This window comes from Loxodonta africana, chromosome 22 (genome assembly GCF_030014295.1).
Source record: "Loxodonta africana isolate mLoxAfr1 chromosome 22, mLoxAfr1.hap2, whole genome shotgun sequence".
Taxonomy (NCBI): domain Eukaryota; kingdom Metazoa; phylum Chordata; class Mammalia; order Proboscidea; family Elephantidae; genus Loxodonta; species Loxodonta africana.
This window is the reverse complement of record NC_087363.1, coordinates 20180769-20203329: the sequence shown is the minus strand read 5'-3', so window position 1 is coordinate 20203329 and position 22561 is coordinate 20180769. Positions and strand designations below refer to the sequence as shown.

The 22561-nt window shown below is 56.1% G+C and overlaps 3 protein-coding genes and 1 long non-coding RNA gene across 5 annotated transcripts in view; all 4 read right to left on the bottom strand.

Annotated features, from left to right (window-relative positions):
* Positions 1-432: 432 nt before the first annotated feature.
* LOC135228468 (uncharacterized) lies at positions 433-1404 on the bottom strand. The gene is made up of 3 exons (XR_010318971.1): positions 1387-1404; positions 1206-1259; positions 433-996 (listed from the first exon to the last, which is right to left on the bottom strand). It is a non-coding gene; the product is annotated as an uncharacterized LOC135228468 (long non-coding RNA).
* A 544-nt stretch (positions 1405-1948) lies between these two features.
* Positions 1949-11456, bottom strand: ITIH4 (inter-alpha-trypsin inhibitor heavy chain 4). The gene is made up of 14 exons (XM_064275185.1): positions 11367-11456; positions 9849-10009; positions 8155-8259; positions 7834-7996; positions 7607-7717; positions 6969-7097; positions 6042-6158; positions 5618-5786; positions 5419-5544; positions 5099-5280; positions 4828-5013; positions 2458-2597; positions 2067-2221; positions 1949-1956 (listed from the first exon to the last, which is right to left on the bottom strand). Exons 1-14 carry the CDS (start codon positions 11454-11456, stop codon positions 1949-1951), a joined length of 1842 nt encoding a protein of 613 aa, XP_064131255.1.
* Positions 11457-13124: 1668 nt separating this feature from the next.
* Positions 13125-16978, bottom strand: MUSTN1 (musculoskeletal, embryonic nuclear protein 1). Its single transcript, XM_064274394.1, has 3 exons — positions 15871-16978; positions 14620-14752; positions 13125-14463 (listed from the first exon to the last, which is right to left on the bottom strand). The coding sequence occupies exons 1-3, from the start codon at positions 15877-15879 to the stop codon at positions 14357-14359; spliced, it is 249 nt and encodes an 82-aa protein (XP_064130464.1). The 5' UTR covers positions 15880-16978; the 3' UTR covers positions 13125-14356.
* Positions 16979-17898: 920 nt separating this feature from the next.
* The window catches only part of STIMATE (STIM activating enhancer), a 69759-nt gene continuing 65096 nt past the window's right edge, over positions 17899-22561 (bottom strand). Inside the window, exon 8 of one of the 2 annotated variants that reach the window (XM_064274392.1) lies at positions 17899-21638. In XM_064274392.1, coding sequence (XP_064130462.1) covers positions 21522-21638 — 117 coding nt within the window. In that variant the 3' untranslated portion in view covers positions 17899-21521. The remainder of the gene's footprint in view (positions 21639-22561) is intronic. The other variant, XM_064274393.1, reaches the window with a different exon arrangement.

The following is a 22561-nucleotide window of genomic DNA, read 5'->3' as shown; positions in this document are numbered from 1 at the left end:
AATCACTGCCATCCACCAAGCCCCCGCCCCACAACACCCAACTTCAAAGCACTCTTGCAGATGGAGATTTTCAAAAGGAGAACATGCTACTAGGGAAAACGCTGAGGAGACAGGGTCCAGTCTGGCTCTGCCAGCTGTGTCTGAGTCCAAATTAGGGGATCAGAAACAGCTCAAGGGACCGGTTTTGGCTTTGTGAAGGGAGGAAGTCTTCCCTTTCATCATGAATGTAATGAACCCAATTCAGTGAAAATTAAAAGTCCTGCCTTGGGGACCAGATGCCTGATGGGGCTGAGGAAGACAGGACCTCTCTGAGCCAGTGTTCTTAATCCCAGTGAGACAGAGGTGCTATAGGAGAGAAGGGAGGGAGGGAGCTAACAATGGTCCAAAGAGCTCCATGGTGAGCAATCTTGGCTGGTTTCCGCCCCCTCTGAATGACGAGATCGGGGAGCAGCTACTCTGTCAGGGCTTGTTGTCTGACAGCCTAGGGCTCCAGGGACAACTGAAGTAGCTGGAAGAGCTCACACCTAAGGAAATAAAGTGCTGAGGTCAAGGCAAACAGTGACAAGTGGAAAGCCATGAATGTGAGAGCAGCCTCCTCAGGAAATGCTACTCTTCCCACCAAGCCCTGCCTCCTGCTCTCCTCTCTCCACCTGACCCTCCTTCAGGAGAAGATTTTGTACTAAACTAAGCCTCAATTACCTAATATCACCCCCCCCTCCCAGTAGTTCCCCTGGTCTGTGCCAAGCCCTTGATAAAGCACCAAGCTTGAAGGACTTGGTGCTTTATCAAATCCAACTCTATGGAGCAGGCTCCATTATCATCATGAGGAAACTGAGATCCCTAGAAGGTCACAAAACGGCTTACGCAATGACAAGTCTGGTGGTGAAGTCCAGGTTGGATTGTCGAAGGTCTGAAGGTGGAATATAGGAGAAGAAATAGGAGGAAGATCGTGGAATTGGGCCGTCTTGATTTTCATGGGTCTCCTGGGAGCTCCAACTTTTGGAAAAATTGACACCAGCAGAGTCTTCTCTCAGGCAATGCCATGAGTCCCCACAGCCAGGCCTCTGGCTCCCCTCCCCACACCCTGGCACCCTGGTGGGCCCCCTGGTAGCTGGGAGAACATGAAGGCTGCAACAGTGGGCCCCTCCTGAACTCCTCCTCCCTGGGATACCATGCCTCCCTACTGGCAGTGCCCCTCAAACTACCTGGTCCTGCCATTCCTCTTCTTCCAGCAAGGTGAGCATCTGCAAGACTGCCTCCTAATCAGACACACCAGGACTTGAGTCCCGGCCCTGCACCAGCCAGGTGAGCCAGGCAAGTCACACCCCTTCCTCAGCCTGTGGCCAGGGGCCATGTTCCCTCCCCTCCCCTCTCCTTGGTAGCTACCTGCTGATCGGAACCATCCGTTTCCTCTGGCCTGACCTCTGAAGGTAGTATGAGCTGGAAATCAGAGAGACCTGGGTTTGCTTCTTGGATCTACCTTTCTGGGACCCTCAGCTGGGTGTGGATTGTATCCCTAGTGCCTGGGGCTGGGCCTGTGACAGAGGAGTGCCAGCCAAAATTTGAACAAAGAAGTGATTGAAGACACCAGTGTGCCTGGGCAGTTGATGCCCCTCCTGGCAGAGGGAACCACAGAGGTAGGCCCTTTAAGAATCCAGGCTCTCGCCAGCAGCCTCATGGGGCTGGAGCACTAGGCCTTGTGCAAGTGGACCATCACCCAGGCCAGCCATTGAGGATGTCAGGCCCTTACCATATCCTGAGTGGACCTTCGTGCGTCTGCTTTCTGGGTAAAATGAGCGAGAGAGAGAGAGAAACACTTGGGGTGGTTTTGATCAATTTGAAGTGCGTATGTTTAATCTTAATTCCCAACCCCAGAACAACATAGGTGCAGTGAATTAGGGGAGCCAGGAGACCTGGCTTCAGTTTCCTCATCAATGAAATAGGACTCCTAGGAGTCTGTGGGTGGCAGGATTGGGGTCTCTGTCGGGATGCAGGGGAATGGCTGGGGAAGGTGTTGGGAGGCACTCTGCTGCCTAGGAGGGTGGCGGCCCCAGTCCCAGACCTACCGTCTTCCTTGGGCTTCTCAGCAACTTGAGACTGTTCTTGGCCTTCAGGTTTGGTGACCACCATAGATGTGAGAGGTGTGACAAAGCTGTAGTTGAGTGACAGGCTCAGAGCTTTGTTCTCGAGGGCTGGCCGCTCAGCGTCTGATGCAGAAATACTGCGGGTTGAGGATACTAGAGCTTAGCAGGTCCCCGGATGCCTGAACAGGTCCCCCACCCTTCCTGGCCCCTTCTGGGAGGGTGCTACCGGGAGAATATGGGGGTCAGACATGACAACGAGACCTTCCTCTCCATGTCTGGAAAATGCCCCAGGCCACCAGTGCCCACCCTACTAGCAAAAAGCTGGGGAGGTGCTAATGTCGAGTATGGCCAGCTGAGCATCCAGGGCACTCACATTTGTTCCAGCAGTTGCTGGATGGTCAGGTACGCCCAGAGTCTCTCCATGAAGTTGTGGAAGATGTACTTGGGGCTCCGGAACTCCTCCTCCTGCTCAGCCACATTGGACTCCGTTTGGAAGGTGAAGTTCTGCTTGTGCTGGAGAGAGAGACCCAGGCAGGGCAGGAGCAGTGAGGGCCTGGCATCTACCTGCACCTGCCTGGCACTTCCAAGCACCTCCATGAGAAACGTGGCTGGAGCTGGGGCAGGTCCTAGGTGTTGGCTGCGAGGACCACCTTTCCTCTGAGTAGAGTGGGGGTTGGGAGGTAGTTTGGGGGTGCAAGGGGCTCAGTCACGGGGCCTCCAAGGATGAGGAGGAGCAGATAAGAGGTAGCACACTATCCCGGGTGCAGCAAGGCAGGTGTGGAACCAGGAGCCCAGGCCAGGCAGATCCTTAGGGAGACAAGGAAGTGAGGAAAGGATCTGAACCCCCAGGCCAGTGTAGAAACAGCAGGAAGGACTGGTAAGCACAGTGTGGAGCAGAAAGGGTCTCCAGATACAGCCCACCCTCACCCCAAAGATGGAGAAACTGGGGACAGAGAAGGGAAGGGTCAGTGGCAGAGCTGAGAACAGAACTCAGGCATCCTGGCTCCAGGTTCAGGGACCTGTCCACCCCCAGCAAGCCAGCCCCTCTGCTGGGCTCTGTACTGTGGGACAGTGACAGGGAGGAAGGTGCCCACGCTCTGTGTGGACTGCCTTCTCTGGCGATGGGCTGTGGTCTCAGGCTGACGTGGCTCACAGCCTGGGAAATGGAGTCCAGCATGAGCGAAAGAACTCAGCTCTCTCCCACCAGAGCTCCCCATAGCAGCCAAAAGACCTTTTACAATGTGGACCAAATCCCCTGCCTGAATGGCCCTGCTCTGACTCTCACCCAGAGCCGGGTTTCCCAAAGCTCTGTCACACTCAGGCTGCCTGCATGAATTCTGTCCTACCCCCCGCCCCCAACAGCTATTTAGTTGATTATTTTTCTTAAATGAACTTCAAATAGACTAAGACTTTTTACTTGGTCTTGTCCCAAGCAATAATAGCTGTGAAATCTTACGTCTGAAGTTTGAGTAACGTTTTTCAGAAGACACATTAAAATGAATATATAGCTACTAAAACAAAGACATGTTTGTTTGTGGACTACCCCGAATCACCTTGGGTTCCACACTTTGGGGGACCCCTGGCCTCCAGGACAGTGCCAACAGCTAACATTTATGGAGTGCTTACACTGGGCTGGCAGTAATCCCCACAGCAGCCTTACGAGGTGACTCAGTCCCATTTTTACAAAAGAGGAAATTGAGGCACGGGGAGGTTAAGTGACTTGCCCGAGGTCTTACCTCTGGGAAGTGGCAGAGCTGTGTTTGAAGCAGGTGAGGTGGCCACAAGGCCTAGACTGACAATTGTAAAATGTGGCTACTTCTCCCAGGACCAGGTCCTCGGCCTCCCAGGCCCACTGCCATTGTTCCCGCACATGCTGCCTCCTGCCACACTGGCCCAAAACATCCCTACCTCATGCCACCACCGGCTCTGCCCACCTCCAGCTCATCCCTCTGCCCCAGCTAGGCCTCCTCCAGGAATCCCTTCCTGACCCCTAGACCAGGCTGGGGCCCCTGGTTGCTGCCTTCTCAAGACTCTGGGTTAATCCTCTGTCAGGTGCCCTCTGGCCTGCAGCTCCTCGTTTCTGTGATGGGGCGTCTGCAGAGACAGGGCCTGCCTTGTTCACTGCTGTAGCCCCAGGGCTCAGAGAAGGACTGCACATAGGTGCTCAGCTTCTCTTTGTGGAATGAGAGGGACTCCCTGGAAGGAGGTGACGCAGGCAGGGCCCCTGTGGCGTACAGACAGAATAGCATGGGCAAGGAGAGGGCACCACGTAGGGGAGCTGGGCTCTCAACTCAAATGTAGTGGGGCCTGGGGCCAGTTGGCTGCCCTGTCTGGAGCTTGGTCTGCTTATCTGTGAAATGGGAGCGGCTGTCCTGCCTGAATAAAACCTCAGAGGGCTGGTGTGAGAACAGGAAGGACGAGAGGAGTCCTTGCTGTCACCTGTGCTCACAGTAACTATGGCAGCAACACATGCATCACCTGCTGAGTGCCTACCACGTGCTGGGCACAGTGCAGGTATTTTCATGAGCCTCACTGTATTATCTCACTGAACCTCGACTATGAACAAGGTGGGGAGGGCTGTGAAGGGGAAACCCGAGGCTCAGGGTGTTCTGCAACTTGCCCAAGGTCGATCGGCTGGAGCTCAGTGGGGCTGGGATCTGAACCCAGTTCCTCTGGCTGCAAAGGTGGAGCCTGTCCCTGGCCCCAGTTGCCCTTCCACTCGAGACTGACTGGTCGCACTCACCACCCGCCCGCTGACTTTTGCCGAAAGTACATCGGAGCTCTGGTCCCGGAGCTTCCCGGCCACCACCATCTCTGAGCCTTTGAAGAAGAGCCGGAAGTTTTCCTGTGTGACCTTCTCCACAGCGTTGCTAGGGTACTCGAAGGCCACCCCAGTCAGCAATGGGTTGGCCACCTCCTGGTAGAAGTCCTGCAGGGTGGGGGTGTCATGAAGGCTGGGCTGGGGTCTGCCCAGGCTCTCTGTGCCCTCCCCTATTCAGGGGGCAGTCCAGCACCTGGAGCTGCAGGGCGGAGTCCGAGTCCTCATAGATGCGCCGAGCCAGGCCACCGTTGTCCAGTGCCATCTTCTCCAGGAAGGCGTAGCTGACATCAAAGCCGAAGCCCAGGCAAAAGAGGCTGTACTGGCCATATATGGCTTCCCGCACGTTCTTCTGGATCTTCGCAGGGTTGGTCTCCCCTGGACCCACGGGTTTGTAAAGGGGATGTGGAAACAGTGAGCTACTCAATGGGTATTTCAGGAATTTCAGAGCCAGAGGCACCTCAGAGTGCCTACCCACAACACATCAAGGTAGCTCCCCCTGGGCTGGGCACTCACCCTCGGTGGGGTCGCCGTCAGTGAGCAGGATGATAAGGGAGACGCTCCCAGCAGGCAGCAGCTCCTCCTTGTTGCTGCTGTCCAGCAGCTTCACGGCCATCATCATCGCATCATTGATGTTGGTCCCTGAGGGGCACACACTCTCAAGGCAGCCCCCAGCCCCAGAAACCCCCACCTGCAGGGCCGCAGAGGCACTCACCTCCCAAGGCCTGGATGCTGGCAGCATAGCTCTTGGCCTCTTTCACATTCTGGGCCGAGGCTGGCACCAGTGATGGCTTCCACTGAGTTGCCTCCTTGCTGAAGACGACGAGGTTGAACTGGTCATTGGGGCGGAGGTCGTCCAGGATCTTGATCAGGGCCTCCCGGGTCTGGTCATCGAGAGGGGAGATGAGATGGGGTGGGTGGCTCAGTGGGGCCTCCCTGAGGGCTCATGTGCCCTTGGGCTGGCATGGAGACAAGGGTGTATGCCCTGGGACAGGGATGCTCCATACTTTGGCCTGCCTCAGCCCCTGAAGCTCCCACCCAGGGAGATGGAGGACAGAGGTTCTGCCTGTTGCACTGGGGCTGATGGTGTGAGGGGCCCAGGACTTTTCAGGGCCCCGGCCTGGCCCGGGGGGACCCACCTGCTGGATTTTTCTGCCACTCATGGAGCCGCTCTTGTCAATGACGAAGACCACATTCTTGGGCATGGTGGGCAGACCCTCAGGGGCAAAGTAGTGCACAAAGTAGCCATTCTCGATCTGTGGCCAGATTGAGGTGGCAGCAGGCGGTCAGAGCCGTGGCCTTGCCTGCCCTGCACCTCCAGCCTCCTCACCTTCGTCCATCTTGGGGACACCAAGTCCTTGGGCTCGTTCTGTGCTCTCCTCCCAGCCCCAGCCATCCCCCATCCCATGGCTAACTCCTCAAATCCTAAGCCCTCTTTCCACGCTCAGCCCAGCCCCTCTGGTAGGAAGCCCTGCCTGGTCATGCATGGCCCACTGGAATTCTCTGTGTTATCTCCTATTTGTAGTATTTGAGAGGGCTTATACTAAAATCCACCAAAACGGAGGAAAGACTCCAAAAACAAGGAGTAAAGGAGAGCATAATGATGGCAGAAACTTGGGTAAGAAAAGCTACTGCAGCTGAACATAAAACTGAGCTGTGAGCCTCTTGGCAGCAAAGGCAAAGAGTGAAACCCTGCAGAGTAGCTCTTCAACAGAGACAAAACCTTTCATGAGCAACTCAACCAAGCAGCTTGTTTTTGGTCTGTGCTGGCTCCTTGTGGGAAACCCTGGTGGCATAGTGGTTAAGTGCTACAGCTGCTAACCAAAGGGTGGGCAGTTCAAATCCGCCAAGTGCTCTTTGGAAACTCTATGGGGCAGTTCTACTCTGTCCTATAGGGTCACTACGAGTCAGAATCGACTTGACGGCACTGGGTTTGGTTTTTTTTTTTGGCCCCTTGTGCACGCTGCCAAGTAGGGGCAGTGTGCCTCTTTTAAAACACCCAGGCTCAGACTCTTGAGGGTGGATGGATTTCCAGGTTGGCCTGCTCTCACCTGGAGCCCACCCACCTGAATGGAGCCCCCCGAGACAGGCCGGTTCACATCATAGCGGACGATGAAGTTGCCATCCAGGACCGTGTCCTGCTGCTCTGGAGACTTTTGCTGCTGGGTGAGTGATGGCTTGAATCGGATGTGAGCCTGGAGGGAAAACCAAGGCTGAGGTTGGGGGAAGCGCTGAGGCCATTGCAGTGATACCCAGGCCATCAGTATGTCAGGAAGTGAGAATTCCAGGATGTGGCCTTTAGCCATCATGCCAAGGAACTTCCTCTCAGGCCAAGCTGTCACATAGATGGCCTCTGTGTGGGGAAGGGGTGTGAGAGTGAACCCCCATTGCTGGGGCTGTGCAAGCAGAGGCTGGACTCAGGACATGTATGATCCACCAACCTCGCCCTCTCCACCTGGCCCAGGACCCTCTCACTAGCCTACTCTCCAAGGTCTCCCCTCACAGACCTTACACGAGCACCCACCAGCCTCCTCCTCCTTGTCCTGCCCATTTATCTGCCAAGTAGCAGCATGGCTGGAGACTTCAGAGGTCCCTCCAGCTTAAAGAAGTGGCCCAACTACCTGCTCCCTGGAAATTCAGGCTCACCACCTGGACTACAAACTGACTCCTGGGAGCCCCACCCTGCTGACCACGGCAGGCCCACCTTGGTCTTGTTCTGTGAGATGGTGAGGGCATTTGCCAGCTCTTTGGTCATGAAGGTACTCTCCGTCTCCAGGAGGCTGATGCCCTGCGGCTCAAAGATGTGAATGTCCATCTGGAGGAAGGCACGGGCCACTGGATCAGCCAGGAGCCTAGGGGAAGCAGAGAGGGAAGGAGGGGCAGGGGAGAGGGCCATCAGTGGGGGCTCCTGGAAGGGGCAGTGCAAGGTACCTGCAGGTGCTTGACCAGCTGCTGGGGCTGGACTTTGAGCAGCAGCTCGTACACCCCCAGTTGCCGCTTGAGCAGCTCCTCATACACCAGCTCGAAGGTGATCTTGGCAGCCGGGGCCACGCTGACCGACACGTGGAACTGCTCCATCTTTCTGCCAGTGGCCCTGAGGGAGTAGGACATGAAGCACGCTCCTCCAAGCCAGGTGGGGCAAGGCCGCGGGAGGTGGGGCAGGGTAGAAGAGCTGGCAGGCAGGGGCAGCTTCTGCCCTCTCCTCGCCACCCCCTCCTCAGGGCTCCCACCACACAGCCCCCTTGGGCTCACTTGACCAGGCCCGCGCTCTGGCCCCTGGCCACGGCCCTGCTGTACTGCTCCTGGGCTGCAGCCTTCTCCTTGATGTTCCCTGGGTAGGTCACGTCATCGATGATCCTAGGGTGGGGGCCAGCAGGAGCTGCTGAGAGCCTGGTGGGAGGGGTCCACCCCAATCCCACTCCCACCAGGAGCCTCTCTGGGACTTGGTGGGCCTCTTGACAAGTAACTTGGATCTTTACATGAGCCCACCATATTTATTACGCACCTACTTCGTTCAAGACTCCGTGCCGGGTACTTTGGGGAGACTCCACACTCACCCAGCACTGAGGCTGTGCACAATAGTGGCAAGCGTGTGTTCAGGAGGGGAGGTTGCCGAGGAGGCAGGGTTGGGCAAATCCTGGCCTCTCTTTGCCCTTCCAATCTGGCTTCACATTCCAACCTGCCCCCTTCCCTCACAGACTGTTCCCAAAAGAAATGGCTAAACCCCAGCAAGAGCCTTCTGAGGCCTGCGTGTGCCCAGCCCTGGGTCCAGCTCTGCAGGGCAGAGTCTGAGGCGGAGGAGAAGGCTGTGACCACCTGCAGCCAACACACACACACAGGGCAGGCACTCTGCAGGGCAGCTGGCATCTCAGGATTCAGCCAGGTCGGGGCTGTTGAAGGTGTGTGGGTTGGGGGGATAGATGGGAGAGAGGGGAAGCAGGGAAGCAAACTACAAAGATCCTTGCCCTCACTGTAGAGTTTTCCAGAGGTGCCAGGGTTCATCTGGGGACCCCACCTGAGAGTGCTCACTCTCTGTCTCACCCACCGCCCTCCCCGAGTTTCTAGCATGAGCCTGTCTCTGGCCTGCCCTCAATCATTCTCTGTCCATGGGGCCAGGGACAGATAGGGAGCTCTCTTGCTTTTAGCAAACATTGCAAAACTGAGTCAGGAAGCAGGGGGGAGGAAGGCAGAGGACAAGGTGAGGATCAACAGCAGTTCAGAGTCCCCAGGGGCCTCCCGATGTGGCCTCTGACCCAGAGCAAAAATGTCCTCTACAGTATCCCAGTTGGGGGCAGGGGCTAGCCTGGCTTAGAACTTCCAGTAACAAGGAGGTCCCCCTCCTCGAGGCAAGATTTTTTTATATTTTGAGCTGGAATCTGCCTTTTAGTAACTTCCTCCTGCCTGGGCCTGGCCTCAAGGTCCCCAAGTCTGTATTCCTCAAAGTCAAAGACACAAAGATACTGAGGTCCTCATGCCTGTCACCTGGCAGCACTCAGGGATGATGGATGGATGGGTGGATGGATGGGTGGATGGAGGGATGGATGAATAGATGGATGGAAGGATGGGTGGGTGGATGGGTAGGTGTGTGGACAGATGGATGGATGGAGGGATGGGCAGATGGAGGAAGGAAATGGGTGAAGGGAGAAGAATGGGTGGAGGCATGGACGATGGATGAGTGGAGGGATGGGTAGGTGGGTGGGTGAATGGATGGAGGGATGGATAAATGGAGGGAGGGAGGGAAAGAGGGATGAAAATACCTTGGGACTGTATCAACTCCCTTGGTAGAGGCTCCAGTCCCGTGTCACCCACAGGTGGAAAAAAGACTCCCAAAAGCAGACACCCTGACACACCTCCCATTAAGAAGAGGGTCTGGTGGGGCCATGGTGGGAGATGGTGTCAATGGTGCTGGGTTGCAGGGGAGAGGAACAGGGTAGGAAGGCACCTACATGGAAAAGTTGGTGATGAAGGCTTTCTTGGGCAGCTCCATCTGGAAGATGGCCTCCTTGACTGTATCGGCCCTATTGACCACCCGGCTGGTGACAACCGTGTGGGCAAAACGGGATGAGACCTTGGAGTCCACAGTGAGGCTGTAGATGTCAATGTCATTCTGGACCAGGAAAGGAAGAGGTGTCAAGTTGTTTCAATGCCACCCAGCTTGGAGCAATAAGTGGGCCCTAACCCTGGTCCCAGACTAAGTCCTGGCCCCCAACCCCAACCAAGCCTCTGATCAGGCCTCAGGATAAACCCAGTGGGGCACTTCCTAAGTGAACATTCATCTCAAGTAAGAGGCAGCTCTGTACTTCATTCTCTGCCCTATAGTGCCACAGGGCAGGGGCCACATCTGTCTTGTTCTGTGGGTGCCACAGTGCCCTGGAGAACAAGAAGCATGCTGGGTGTGGTGGACCTTGGGTCTAGGGTGTCTGGGAGGTCACCCATTGTTTGGGCAGAGGTGAGCCACAGAGGGCACCAGTGGGGTCAGGAAGCTTCCTACACAGTGACAGGACAGTGGACAAGTCTTTGATCTCTGGAGACGTTGGCCTCCATAGACTGGGGAGGCCAGCTCCAGCCAGTCTCCTACCAGGGGGCCACGGGAGCTGGGAGAATTTCAGGGTAGATGAGGGTCCAGTCCCTAGGATGACAAACAGGGCTCTTTCCCTTTGCCTTTCTCTTCCCTGCAGCCAGGGGTTCGGGGTCTTGGAACCCTGTGACGCCTCCCCAGCTGTGCCTCCCCAGGTCTGCAGGGTACTCACCTAGGTCTATGCTCTCTGCCTGAAAGCACACACCTTCCCTGAGGTCTGGACCCCCAGGAATGGTGAGCACGCACACACACACACACGCACACACATGCAGACCTGTGCATATGTTTGTTTCCCCATGTGTACATAGCAACTCAGTTCAGGTGCACATGGCTGCTTACATGCACAACCCAGGGGTGTGGGACTAGCCATGTAACTTGTTCACATATGTGCAAACATCTGAGGGTGTTGGGTGCTGTTCTAAGCACTTTATAGATACCATAGGTGTCATCTTCACAACAATCCTCTGAATAGGTTTTAGTCTTGCCCAGATGGGGATACTGGGACATAAAAACGTAAGTGACTCTCCCAAGGTCACTCAGCTGGAGGGAGGCTGGGTGAGGGGCCCCAGCAGTGGTCTCATGAGCCACATTTCCACCTCCTGCCCCACTGCCAGCCTCAGAAGCCAACTTGCTAAGTTCCTTGTCTGTAAAATGGAAATGATAGGATCTCCCCTTGTATGAAATGATAGGATACACATAAAGCCGCTGGGTAGCGCCTGGCGTGTGGTCAGCAGCACTTCTTTGCATGCACACAGATTCTTGCTCACTCCTACTTAAACGCTTGCATACACAGAGGCTCCCCCCACCCCACTTCTCAAATACATTTGCTTGCTCACCAGCTCACACCACTATACTCGGGCACACACAGACACACAACGCCTGTTACCTCTCGGGCAGTGGTGGCCTGGAGGGCAGCCAGTAGCATGAGCAGGATGAGCACGGTGCTGCAAGTGTAGGTAGGGGCTGGGGTCTTCATCTTGGCCCCAGTGCCTGCCAGGCAGTTTCTGAACTTGAGAGGAAGTGGGGAATGAATTAGTAACTTGCTCGCTGCCCCGCCCCTTGCGGGGGCAGGTTCTGGGAAACTGGGATCCACAAGCCAAAAACACAGTGGCCACAGATAAGCGGGCAAATGGTGGGTGCCCCCTTGGACCTTGGCTGGGGACAGGGACATGTCCTGAGGCAAGGCAGGCTCAGACTGGAGTTGGGTATTGGCACCATTCTGAAAGGCCCGGAACCTTCCCAGGTGCCCATGACTCCTCACACCAGTGAACAAAAGGCACAGTCTGCTCTTTATCAGTCCAGTATGGGACAAAACAGAAGGGGTGGCTAAGAAGACTTGGGCTAGAGGGCAGACTTCCCGGAGGAGGGGGCCTTGGAAGCCAGGTCAGTGTGGCTGGGCAGTGTCGGGTCCTGAAGGCACCCAGAAGTCCTGGGAGGTGTCTGACTGGAGAAAGATCTACTGGTGCAGGATGGATCTGCCTTCTTTCTGGGGTGAGAGCTGCTGGGCCCAGCAGCTTTCTCTCTCCTGGGGTCCCAGACTGCTGTTTGGGCCCCATTAGGCTAGCCAGTGCTCTCAGTTCAGCTCCGGCAAGGACCCCAAAACTAAGACCAGCAATTTGGCAGCCCAAACCAAGAGTCATAAAAACACCCACAGCCTGCGGCCCAGGGGTCTTGCTTCTGAGGATTTACAGAGGGGAAGGCCTCCAACAAAGAAATGGAAGAGGGCACTCCTGCAAGGGGATCAGGGTGGTGGTGTGTGTGTGCTCAGATGCCCACATGGGGAGCTAGGAAGCAGGGCTCTGAGTAAGTCAGGGCACAAGGCAGTGCTGCTGTCCTGGGCAGGTGTGAGGGAGCCGCAGCCAGACCAAGGGGAGTTTTGCCCAGGTGCCATGGGGTAGGGTTACAGGTGACCTTTTCTATTTTCCTTTAATAAAGTTGAAATGCCACTTTCATAACAAATAGCAATAAAATGAGTAAATATCAGAAGGTCTGGACACAGCTAGTGCTAGCGTTCCCCGGTGGCTCTGGGAAAGCCTGCGTCTGTGGCTACAATGGGGTACAGGCACTTCACAGAGGTGCGGCTAGGTGCCAAGTTCTGGTCTGGGGAGGAGGACAGCTTGGTGGCATTAGCCCACTGAGGGGGGCAGCCATCACTTAGGCAGGGCCCCAGGGCAGTGAAAGCATCTCTTCTATCAGTCCTGCCTTCGCCTCAACAAGCAGCATCGAGCCCTGGGGAAGGGCACTGTGGACTTTGGGAGTGATTTCTATGGCTAAAAGGTTCCCCTTTCCTGGCATGAGTTTGGCCAGAAACCTCACTTCCGTGCACATCTAACACTGCTCACCCATTAGGCTCTGGACACGACTGGGGTGAGGAGACACCCCTTTCAGTAACCTGGGGGAAGGGCTGCCCCAAGGGGCCCAGTTAGCAGGACAGGCCCCGCCTCCACAACAGCTCTGCTCCCTTGGGGCAAGGAGCATGGGCCCAGCCTGGAACCAGGGCTATATAAGGAGACCTGGCTGGCCGGGACTGTGGGAAAGGCTCTGAGCACTCAGCCTCCCCACTCCAACTCCATCTTGGGGGTCAGGAGGGGCATCCCTGCAGGATCAGCCCTGAAAGGAGCTGTCGACCTGCCCATGGCCTTGCTGTCGTGGCTTCTGTGGATGGCAGGGGCGAAGTGAGCTGTCGACCTGCCCATGGCCTTGCTGTCGTGGCTTCTGTGGATGGCAGGGGCGAAGTGAGCTGTCGACCTGCCCATGGCCTTGCTGTCGTGGCTTCTGTGGATGGCAGGGGCGAAGTGAGATGGGGCCCTACCTGCTTCACTCTCAGCAGTGTCACTGTAGAGTTCTGTGTACACAGGGGGACACTGAGGCCTACAGAGGGGAAGAGTCACACACGAGGCAAGACCTTGGCGTTGCCGGGCCCCTGGTGGCTTTGTGGGAGTGGAAAGGGGGAGCCTTTTGGGAGAGGAGAGAAGAGCTCAGGGAACTGCCCACTACTGGCCCGACAGGGGCCTTGACCTGCTCTGGATCTTAGCAGGTCGCAAGACTGAGCAAGGGCCAGGGCGCGGGGGACCTCTCACAGAGTCCTGGGGTTCCTGGAAGCATCTCAATGGCTTCTGTGGATGGTAGGGGACAGGGTGAGACCCGGGCCCCATCTGCTTCACTCTGAGCAGTGTTACCATGCCTGTTTTATGAAATGGGCTCTGGCTCATCTCCTCTGGTACAAAGAAGGGAAATGAGGCTCAGAAAGGGAGAAAGACTGGTCTGAGGTCACACAGGTCATGCCAGGTCTCACGGCCAGGGCTCTTTTTAGCGTGTGGCCATAATGGCACTTTCGTTATCCTCTGGACCCTCCCCAAAGCGTGGGAAGGGTACAGACGTGTTCCCACGTATCCACTCCGTTCTCCCCCCACTCCCCAGTGCAGTGGCAACAGATGGACAACCAATGCCCTCCACTAGGGCATCATCTTTTTTTTTTTAATTTATTTTATTTATTGTTGTCATTGAGAATATATACCAATTTCTACACAATACAATTCAGTGACACTGATTACCTTCTTCAAGTTGGGCAATGATTCTCGCCCTCCTTTTCTGAGTCATCCCCATTAACGTACGCTCACTGCCCCCTAAGCTTCCTACCTAACCTTTTGAGTTGCTGTTGTCTGATCCCATATAGAAGGTTTGGGCATCCATCCTCTTTACTGGTGTTTCTATGGTGCTGTGCAGAGTCCCACAGTTGAAGGGTCAGGCGGTGGGGGTGGGTGGCAGTTCCAGAGACAGCAGGCAAGAAGGGCGTGTTCTGGCATTAAAAAAGCTCTTGGACTGGGCTTCTGTGTCTAGGGGTTCAGGGTGGCAAAGGGGAATGGCATGCACTTCTCAGCCAAAGACGCTCTTGGCGGGTCCGGCTTTGGGCTTCTCAAAGACGGTCTCAGTGCCTGTCCGGGTACGGCTGAACACCGACGGAGCAGCAGAGCCAGCTTGCTCTGTTGGAGGTGAGAGACAGTCAGGGGACGGGCCTGACTTCCCATGGAGGGAAAGCCTCTCTCTTGAGCCCAGGAGCTCTGGACTCGCAGACAGGACCCCTGCCCCCCACCATCGACACACCCCTGTACTCCTGCTCCCATATGAAAGATACTCACCACAATCCCGCATGACCTGGTAGGTCTTGGACTTGATCTCCTGGTTCTTGGTCAGGTTCCTTCGGGCCCCCTTCAGGTCCTCCTCCTTCACGGGGGGGCGCTTCTTCTTGATGGGGGCTTCTGGAGCACCAGCCTTGGAGAGCCCGGAGCCTCATCTTACAACCTGAGGCCTCCAGGCTGAGACCCCTTTCCCGCCTCGGGGCCTCAGCCCTGGGAAATCTCTTCCCTCCTCACTGAACTCGAGGCAGCTCAAGGCCCTACTCCTCTTCCAGGAAGCCTTCTCTACTACCCTTCTCCTCCTTGTCAAGTCTCCCAGCCCTCTTGTCTGACTTGTACACCTGCCCTCACCCTACAGATGGGAGCCCCTGCAGGCAGTGGCCACTGCCCTCACACTGGTCCAGCTACCTGGCAAGCTCAGGGTTAGGCACAGTGGGGGAAGGGGAAGGACTGGCTTTGAGGCTGAGCAGCCCTGGCGCTTTCTGAGGCCAGGAATTTGGTGTGTTCTAAGAACTGCTCACGAGATTGCAAGGGATCCTTTAGGGATTTGTGTCCTTCACCCCCCTACTCCCCCCAAAAAGTGCCAGCATTTACCTTGTGTGTTTTTGGATGGGAATGGGGTAGGAGAACCAGAGATCCACAAAGTCGCAGTCCAAAGTCAGCATCCACCCGTAAAGCAGACAGCAAGGACAATCCTTCCCTTGTGGGCTGGTCTGTGTGTCTATCTAGTGCTGTCTACCCATCCTGACTCAGTGCTTACCCTGTGCCCCAACTCCAGGCGCCTGTGAGTCTGAGGCTTTACTCCTTCCTAAGCCATGGGGCAGGTGCAGGGATTCCCCAGTCCCTCAGCTGGGGCTGTACCAGATACCACATGCAGAGACACATACTTCTGGGGAGTGACCCAGGCATGGCGCACACATTTACAAACATAGCCTCATGTGTACACACGCGGTGCATGGCTCAGAGGCCACGGCTACAAATGTGTACAATGCCAGACATCATCATACACACAGCTCCATCACACAGAGACATGCACAGAGATCTGTAAGGACTAGACACATTTCCCCCACCCTCCCGGCAAACCATGGAACACCACCAAACACCACGAGAATTCCTCAGGGTAAACGGGGCCAGAGAGGCTCCTATGTTTATGTCTGGAGCTCAACTCAAGACACAGCTGCCAGAGGTGACAGTGGCCAGCTGCCCACCCTGACCCACCTTGGCCCTGACATGGCCTGTGTTGGGCCCTCCTACCTGGGACATGGTGGGTGCTGTGCAAGAGCTGGTCTCCGAAGGCGCCTCTTGGGCAGGCGGTGGCCGGTGGGAGCGATCTAAGCAGAGCCCAGCCTTCTGGGCTTATATAGCTGGCTTGCCTGTCCCAGGAAGTCACCCCCCTCCTCCGACAGGCCTCTGCTGCTGCGCTCCCGATGATTCAGGTCCACAACAGCCACAGCTTCAGAGTTTATTCTTGGAGATGATGGGGGCTTGCTGAGCACTGCTGCCCGGGGGGCTGTGGCTGATGACAGCAGACAGCTGGGGAGACCCTGTGCCCTTGGGAACAGCTGCTCTATTTGTAGGTGGGGGAGGCTGGGGTTGGCAGCGCTGCGGTGCGTGTTTATGAAGTGAGCCCTGGAACGCCTACAACAGGCTGACCCGTCGTCCATCGGCAGTGTGTGGGTATCAGGGAAAGGAAGGGCCCTGGGCCAGGGTGGACAACTTTGAGCTGCCTTTCCTTTCTCCTCTGCCCCTTCCCCTCAAAACCAGGGGAAACAGACTTTCCATCCCTGCACAGCAGCCGGGCAGAAGCTTCCTGTGTCTGGTGCTGAAGACTCTGTTCATGGAGAGCTCCCTGGGCCACTGCAGGTCTTTAGGTGGAGAAACTGAGGCCAAGGGACACTTGGGAGCTGCTCCACCTGTGTGTCTGCTCATGCCCTTGGCTTCTGTCCATCTCCTTGAGCAAGCTTAGCAAAGGGAGGAAGCAAGGCAGGGGGAGGGGGGCCCAAGAAGGGCAAGGGAGAGGGCCCAGGAAGGAGGACAAAGAGGGTTCAGGAAGGTGGGGAGAGGGCCCTGGGGAGGGGAAAGAGGGCTGAGGAAGTGGGGGAGAGGGCTCAGGAAGGACAGGGGGAGAGGGCCAAGGAAGGTGGGGAGAAAACTGCTTTATTGTGGAAGGTACTAGACTGAAGGCGGAAGCAGTGCTGGGCCTGGCTGAACCGAGGTCAGGGCAAGGGGCTGGCCTGCAGGACAGGTGAAGTTGCCGAGAGAGGATGAGGAGAGTGAAGGCAGCGGAAGCTGAGAGCCCACCCCAGGTACTGAGGTGTGGAGGAAGGGCAGGCCCAGGGCTGCTCTGGGAGGTCACTCAGCTCTCCTTGGACAGAGGCCCACAATGCCCCCACCATCACAAAGGGAAACCCCCCCGCAACCAGGGCACACACAGCAGGACCCCAAGACCAGAAAGGGTGTGGGGAGTGGATGTGGGTAGGTCAAGGCCCTCCCTGACAGCTCAGACACGCCCAGGTTCCTTTTCCACTTGTGAAGGAGATTATTTTAATCCTTGAAGGCTCCAGGCAGATGGAACCCAAGCAGGCACTGACATCTGTTTATCCTAAATGCCACTCTAGTGCTGTCATACTGCAAATCCCACCCAGTGCCCCTTCTGGGTCCAGCCTCCAGGAGGCTAATGGGAGGACTGCCAGGCTCAACCCGAGACAAGTGCTGACATGAGGAATGCCCATGGACAGCCTGGCACAAACCCTGGGACTTCAACCAGGGGCCGAGAGTGAGGCTGAGGGCACGCAGGCTTGGAGAAGCCCTTATGCCGCTCCGGGCCAAGGACAGGAAAGGGCAGTGCCTAGTGACCACTGAGTCAGGGGTGCCATCATGGGGGGTACCTGAGGGTTCAGCGCTGTCGCCACAGCAGGTGTGCACTGGGAGACATCTGCCTTCCTGCCCTGCAGCTCCATGGACAGGGACGGGGGTGCTTATTCCTTACACCCTAACTCCCCAACACAACCACGCCTCAGGTGGCAGAGGAGCCTCTACTCTCGCGAGCAAGAAGCAGAAACGGCAACAACATGTTCACTTTTTTCCCCTCAGCAGGGTCTGGGTCCCACTTCAGCCATGAGGCTAATTAAGGCCCAGCCTCACTATGTCCTGGGAAGAACCTTCTAGCTCACTGTGGGGCTTTTTTGGCCCCATTCAGCGGTCTCAGCTCCACAGAACACACGACCACAAAAATGATGGTTTCTTTTTTTTAAAAAAAGATGTCAAACTTTATTGTAAACCATTTTACAATGTAAGTACACCATCTTCCCTTTCATTTCAAAAATTTGTTTTCAAGAATCTTTCCACCACTGATGACATACCAGCACTGGGAGGGCAGCCAGAAGTGGGCCATGGTTTTGCTCACATAGGTCTGACTTGTAATGAACCTCATGAAAAGAAAAATCAAGTTAAAACCAACCAACCAAACCAACCAACACAGACTCAAGGTGCTGACTGCAAGAAAGTCCAGAAGTCCCTCACCGAAAGCAAACCCTTTAATTATAGTGGCCGTTGTTTTACAGGGTAAAACAGAGCGCTCCCCATTCCTAGCTGGAAGCATGTGGGACTTCTAGAAGCCTGCTGGCACCCTCCAGGTGGGCTGCTCTGGCCACCCGTGTCGGCCTGGCTGCCAAAGGCCAGCACACTGAAGCCAGGGGGCCAAGGCCGGGGCAGAAGGGCACTCTGGGCTGAGCCAGCATGATTCCCCCGCCTAAGGGAAGTTATAGCTTGGATCTGACCCTTTATATATATATTCTCTTTGAATATATGACAGGTGGACATTAACCATGACTCCCTGTGGCAGAACGTCAGGCAGCAGCACAAGTTAAAACTTGAGGCAGGCGGCCACCAGCGTGCCCAGAAGGCTGACTAGCCACAGGCCTTCAGCTTGTACATCTTCAGGCCGAGGGACCAAGAAGCCACTGTCACCATGGCTTTCACTGATGTCCCTCCTTGCTATTGTCCATGTCCCACTGACAGCAGCAACGATGATGTCCTCCGTTCGATGTAACAGTTCTATGTGCTCGTTCCATTAGGTACGAGCAACTTGTTCATGACCTTGGCTTGCAGTTTTCATCACGGGGGCTTGGCCAAGGCCCTAACTTGGACAAATCAGCTTGACAGCCCACTATATCCAGCTGGTGTCCCACCGTTCCTCAAACATGGAGATCCCAGCCTCTGGCTACCTAGCCAGGCCATTTGGCCGGGTGAAGAGCTGCACCTTATAAGGCACCTCGGAGCAAGCGGTGAGAGAACTCACTGCGGTGAGGGAGGGCAGCTGGGAGGAAGTCCTGGCCACGGCCCGGCACTGTCCTCTCTCGGGCAGTGCACCACAGAAAAGCCCCTCGCTACTCCACGCATGTAGTGTGCATGTGTGTGTACGTGTCTACTTGGGAGGAGGATAAGGCCAAAATGCAAGGCCACGCCGTGCAATCTCACACGCTGAGGCCCTCCACAATCACCTGTGAGGGCTCTATCCCCTCGGCAGCCAGCTCCACACCTGCAGCGCAGAACCCGTACTGAACATCAGGATGCAGGGTGGTGGACTTCTCACTTGCTACCTCTCTGCCCCCAAAGCCCACTGCTTGGTGGGGCTAGGATGAGCCTTGAGTGTCCGTCTTTCACAGATTATGGGTCTTTCCCTCCAGCCCTCACTCTCTGGTCTGGAAACAAGACTGAAAATGAAGCTCCAATTCTGAGCTCCAGGAAGGTAGAAGAAGAAAGAGTTGTGGACGCATGTGGTTCAAATAAAACCAAACAGGAGGGAGAAGATGGGAAGGGCAGTGATGCTACCAGCGACTGACTGTCTCACCAGGACCCAAGGCAGCCCTGGTCTTCCCAAATGCAACTCAGCATGGCCCAGCTCCAGCCATGCTTCCTCACTAGAGAACTGGCAGGGAAAGGCCCACTACATAGCCGTGAGATCTGCGGGGGAGGCAGGAAAGGGGGTGATAAGAGTGAATGGAAAGAGGACCCAATGCAAGGCCCAAGATGGATTCCAATTCCATGCACCACTGGCATCTGGCCTCCCCTTTCCAGCTGCACAGATGTTCACACGAGCAGAGCCACCTCTCACTGCACAGTTGGAGGTCATGGCTCCTCTCGGCCCTCTGGCTCCTGGACTCTGGGAGAAGACGTGCTGAGAAGCCCTGGCCAAGGCCTGACCCGTGTCCAGAGGAACTGGTGAAACCATCAGCAGACAGTCCCTGGGTGCCCAGTTTAACGGCTTGCCACACACCACAGTCTAGACCCTTCTGCACTAAAGCATGTTTCTGTGTACGTCTGAGAAGGCTCGCGTGTCTTCCCCTGTGCTTGCCTCACTCCCAGCTGGCACGGTGGTTTTCTTCCTCAACTTCGGTGGCTGCTGCTTGGCTGTGACAAACCTGGGCTGCTTTACCTTGCACGAGGCTCCACAGTGGCAGAAGGTGCTTCGGTCAGCCTCTGCACATCCCACCGCCATGCAGCAAATTCCCAATGGCACAGGGGCCTGTGCCCACGCTGAGGAGGGGGGCCAATCACCAGGAGGGGACATGGGCTTAGATGCATCTTGTCCTGCCCGTGGACTGAGAGAGCTCTCACCTCCGCCTGTCCCAGCACCCACAGCTGTGGAAGATGTGAGAAGCAGGGTCACTTGGTCAGGTAGGAGTTCTCCAGACTGTTGAGCACAGCGAGTCCATGACACTGAGGTGACAGACCCCAGGGCAGCATGAGATGAGGGTCCTGGAGCTGAGTCCAGAGGCTGCAGAAGCGGGAGGTGGGCGGCTGAGTCTGCATCTTAAACATTGGGCTGGGAGGCTCTGAAGAGAGGCGGGGACACATGGCAGTGGCCTGGCAGTCTCCATTTTTCTGGACAAAAAGACCTCTTCGGCTCCTTTCTTGGTCACATTTAACTTACAGGGACCAACACCTCTAACTTGACAGCAGAAATGCCAATGAGCTCGTGGGCCCAGGAAGAGCCTTTCGGTTTCCCATGCACTGGGCCCCCAGACCTCCCTTCAGACCAGCAGACCCTGCTCACGTCTGGACCCTCACAGAACTACGGGGCTTGCAGATCTCAGGTCAGAGCCCTTCTCCCTTCCTACCGGGACCATTCGCCTCACCTCACCCAACAATATTCCAAGTAAAAACACTCCTAACTTTTTCCTCCCACCAGTTCACACCCAACGGAAGGCAGACAAACCCATTTCTCTGGGGATTAAAAAGAGCTTTTTAAATACAATAGTATGAAAATATAACTTAAAAATATAAAAGTCAAAGAGCATACGGAAGACTTAAAAATCTATGTTTTGCCTGTTAGTCCCATAGGTACTTTGTAGGAAAAAAACACATACTCAGAAAACATTAACACTGTGACAGCCCATAAAACCACTTTAGAAATCAATAGTTACAAAAGCCATTTCGAGTAGGAAAGCACACCAGCTCCAACTTGGTCAATGAGTGACTCTTATCCCAAAACGTGTCCGTGCTCATACCCCCGCGGCCCTGGTGAAGGACGCGCCCACCGCCTGTGTGTGCACATGCGTGTTCTTCCACAACGCCACCCGGTTAGATGCAGACAGGGCTTTGGGTCCCTCACAACACACTTCGGGACAACAAACAAACTCCTTGCTTGCATATTTGGTCAATGTTTGTAGTGCAACTGAATGGGGGACCTCTGCCTGCCCACGGCCCGTTGGGCGCTGGTTCGTTGTCCCTCTGGTTAAGTCACAGTAGTCTGGGAGCGGGGAGTGGGCAGGGACAGCAAGAGGGGTGGAGGTAGAAGAGGAGGGGGCAGAGAGAGGAAGGAGGAGGGCGCTGCGGAATGATCATCTGCTGGCCCGGCGGCCGGCTGGGCCCCAACCCTGTCACCCCTGGCAGGGAATGTGTCATACAGGCAGCCCGAAGCGGTGCTTCTTTTTCTTCACAGGTTTTAGGGGTGTCAGTCTGCGGAGGTCCTCGTCCACGTCAGACTCCTCCATCTCATCATCAGCCGAGATCAGGATCTGAAGCAGCGGAGAGGCATGGCCCTGGGTCACTGCCAGCAGAGCCTTCCTCGGTTCCCTGTGTCCCAGCCCCTGAGGAGGCTCCCCTTCTAGAACAAGGCACGCCACCCAACCCCAGACTCAATGACTCCCAGTGCATTCGCTGTCGACTGAAAACCAGCACTGAGTCAACAGACACCTCCCTCCTCTGCTAGTGCTCCCCAATTCTCTGCCCAACCTCCAGCTGGAACCGAAACCCCATCAGAGCGAACTCAGTGGGGACCTGCAGCCTGAGGGTGTGCTGGCAAAAAGGCCCAGTCTGGATGCGTGGGGTCCCGGGTCCTCACACCAAAAGCAAACCAGAAAGGCCCTTCCAAAGGGAAAAGACAATATCGTGAGGGACAGGCAGGCAGCGGACCCCGAGTGGCTGCTGTGAACCAGCTTGGAAACTTCTGAAGACAAATAGGAACCTCTCACCCTTCTGAGCCCCCAGAACAACTAAGCTGTGCAGCCAGTCAGAATACCCAGAGCAACCTCTCCCTCACTGCCGGCCAACACGCCTCCTGCCTGTCCTCAGAGCTCTCGGCACCAGGGAAAGATGGGGACAGCCTAGGTCAGGTTCCAGAGGCTCCAGGTACCAGGGAAAGACGGGGACAGCCTAGGTCAGGTTCCAAAGGCCCCCGGCACGCGGGAAAGACGGGGACAGCCTAGGTCAGGTTCCAAAGGCCCCCGGCACGCGGGAAAGACGGGGACAGCCTAGGTCAGGTTCGAGAGACCAAGGCCCAGCTGTGCAGGAGGACACCAACTCCTTCTACCCCAGGACAGGCCAAGCTACCTCTCCCCTGGACCACTCGCTTGTGGCCCTCAGTCTACTCCTGCCTCCCTGACGGCCTGTACAACAGGCCCCAGTCCTCAGCCTGGGTCACAAAGTACCTTGCCCATCC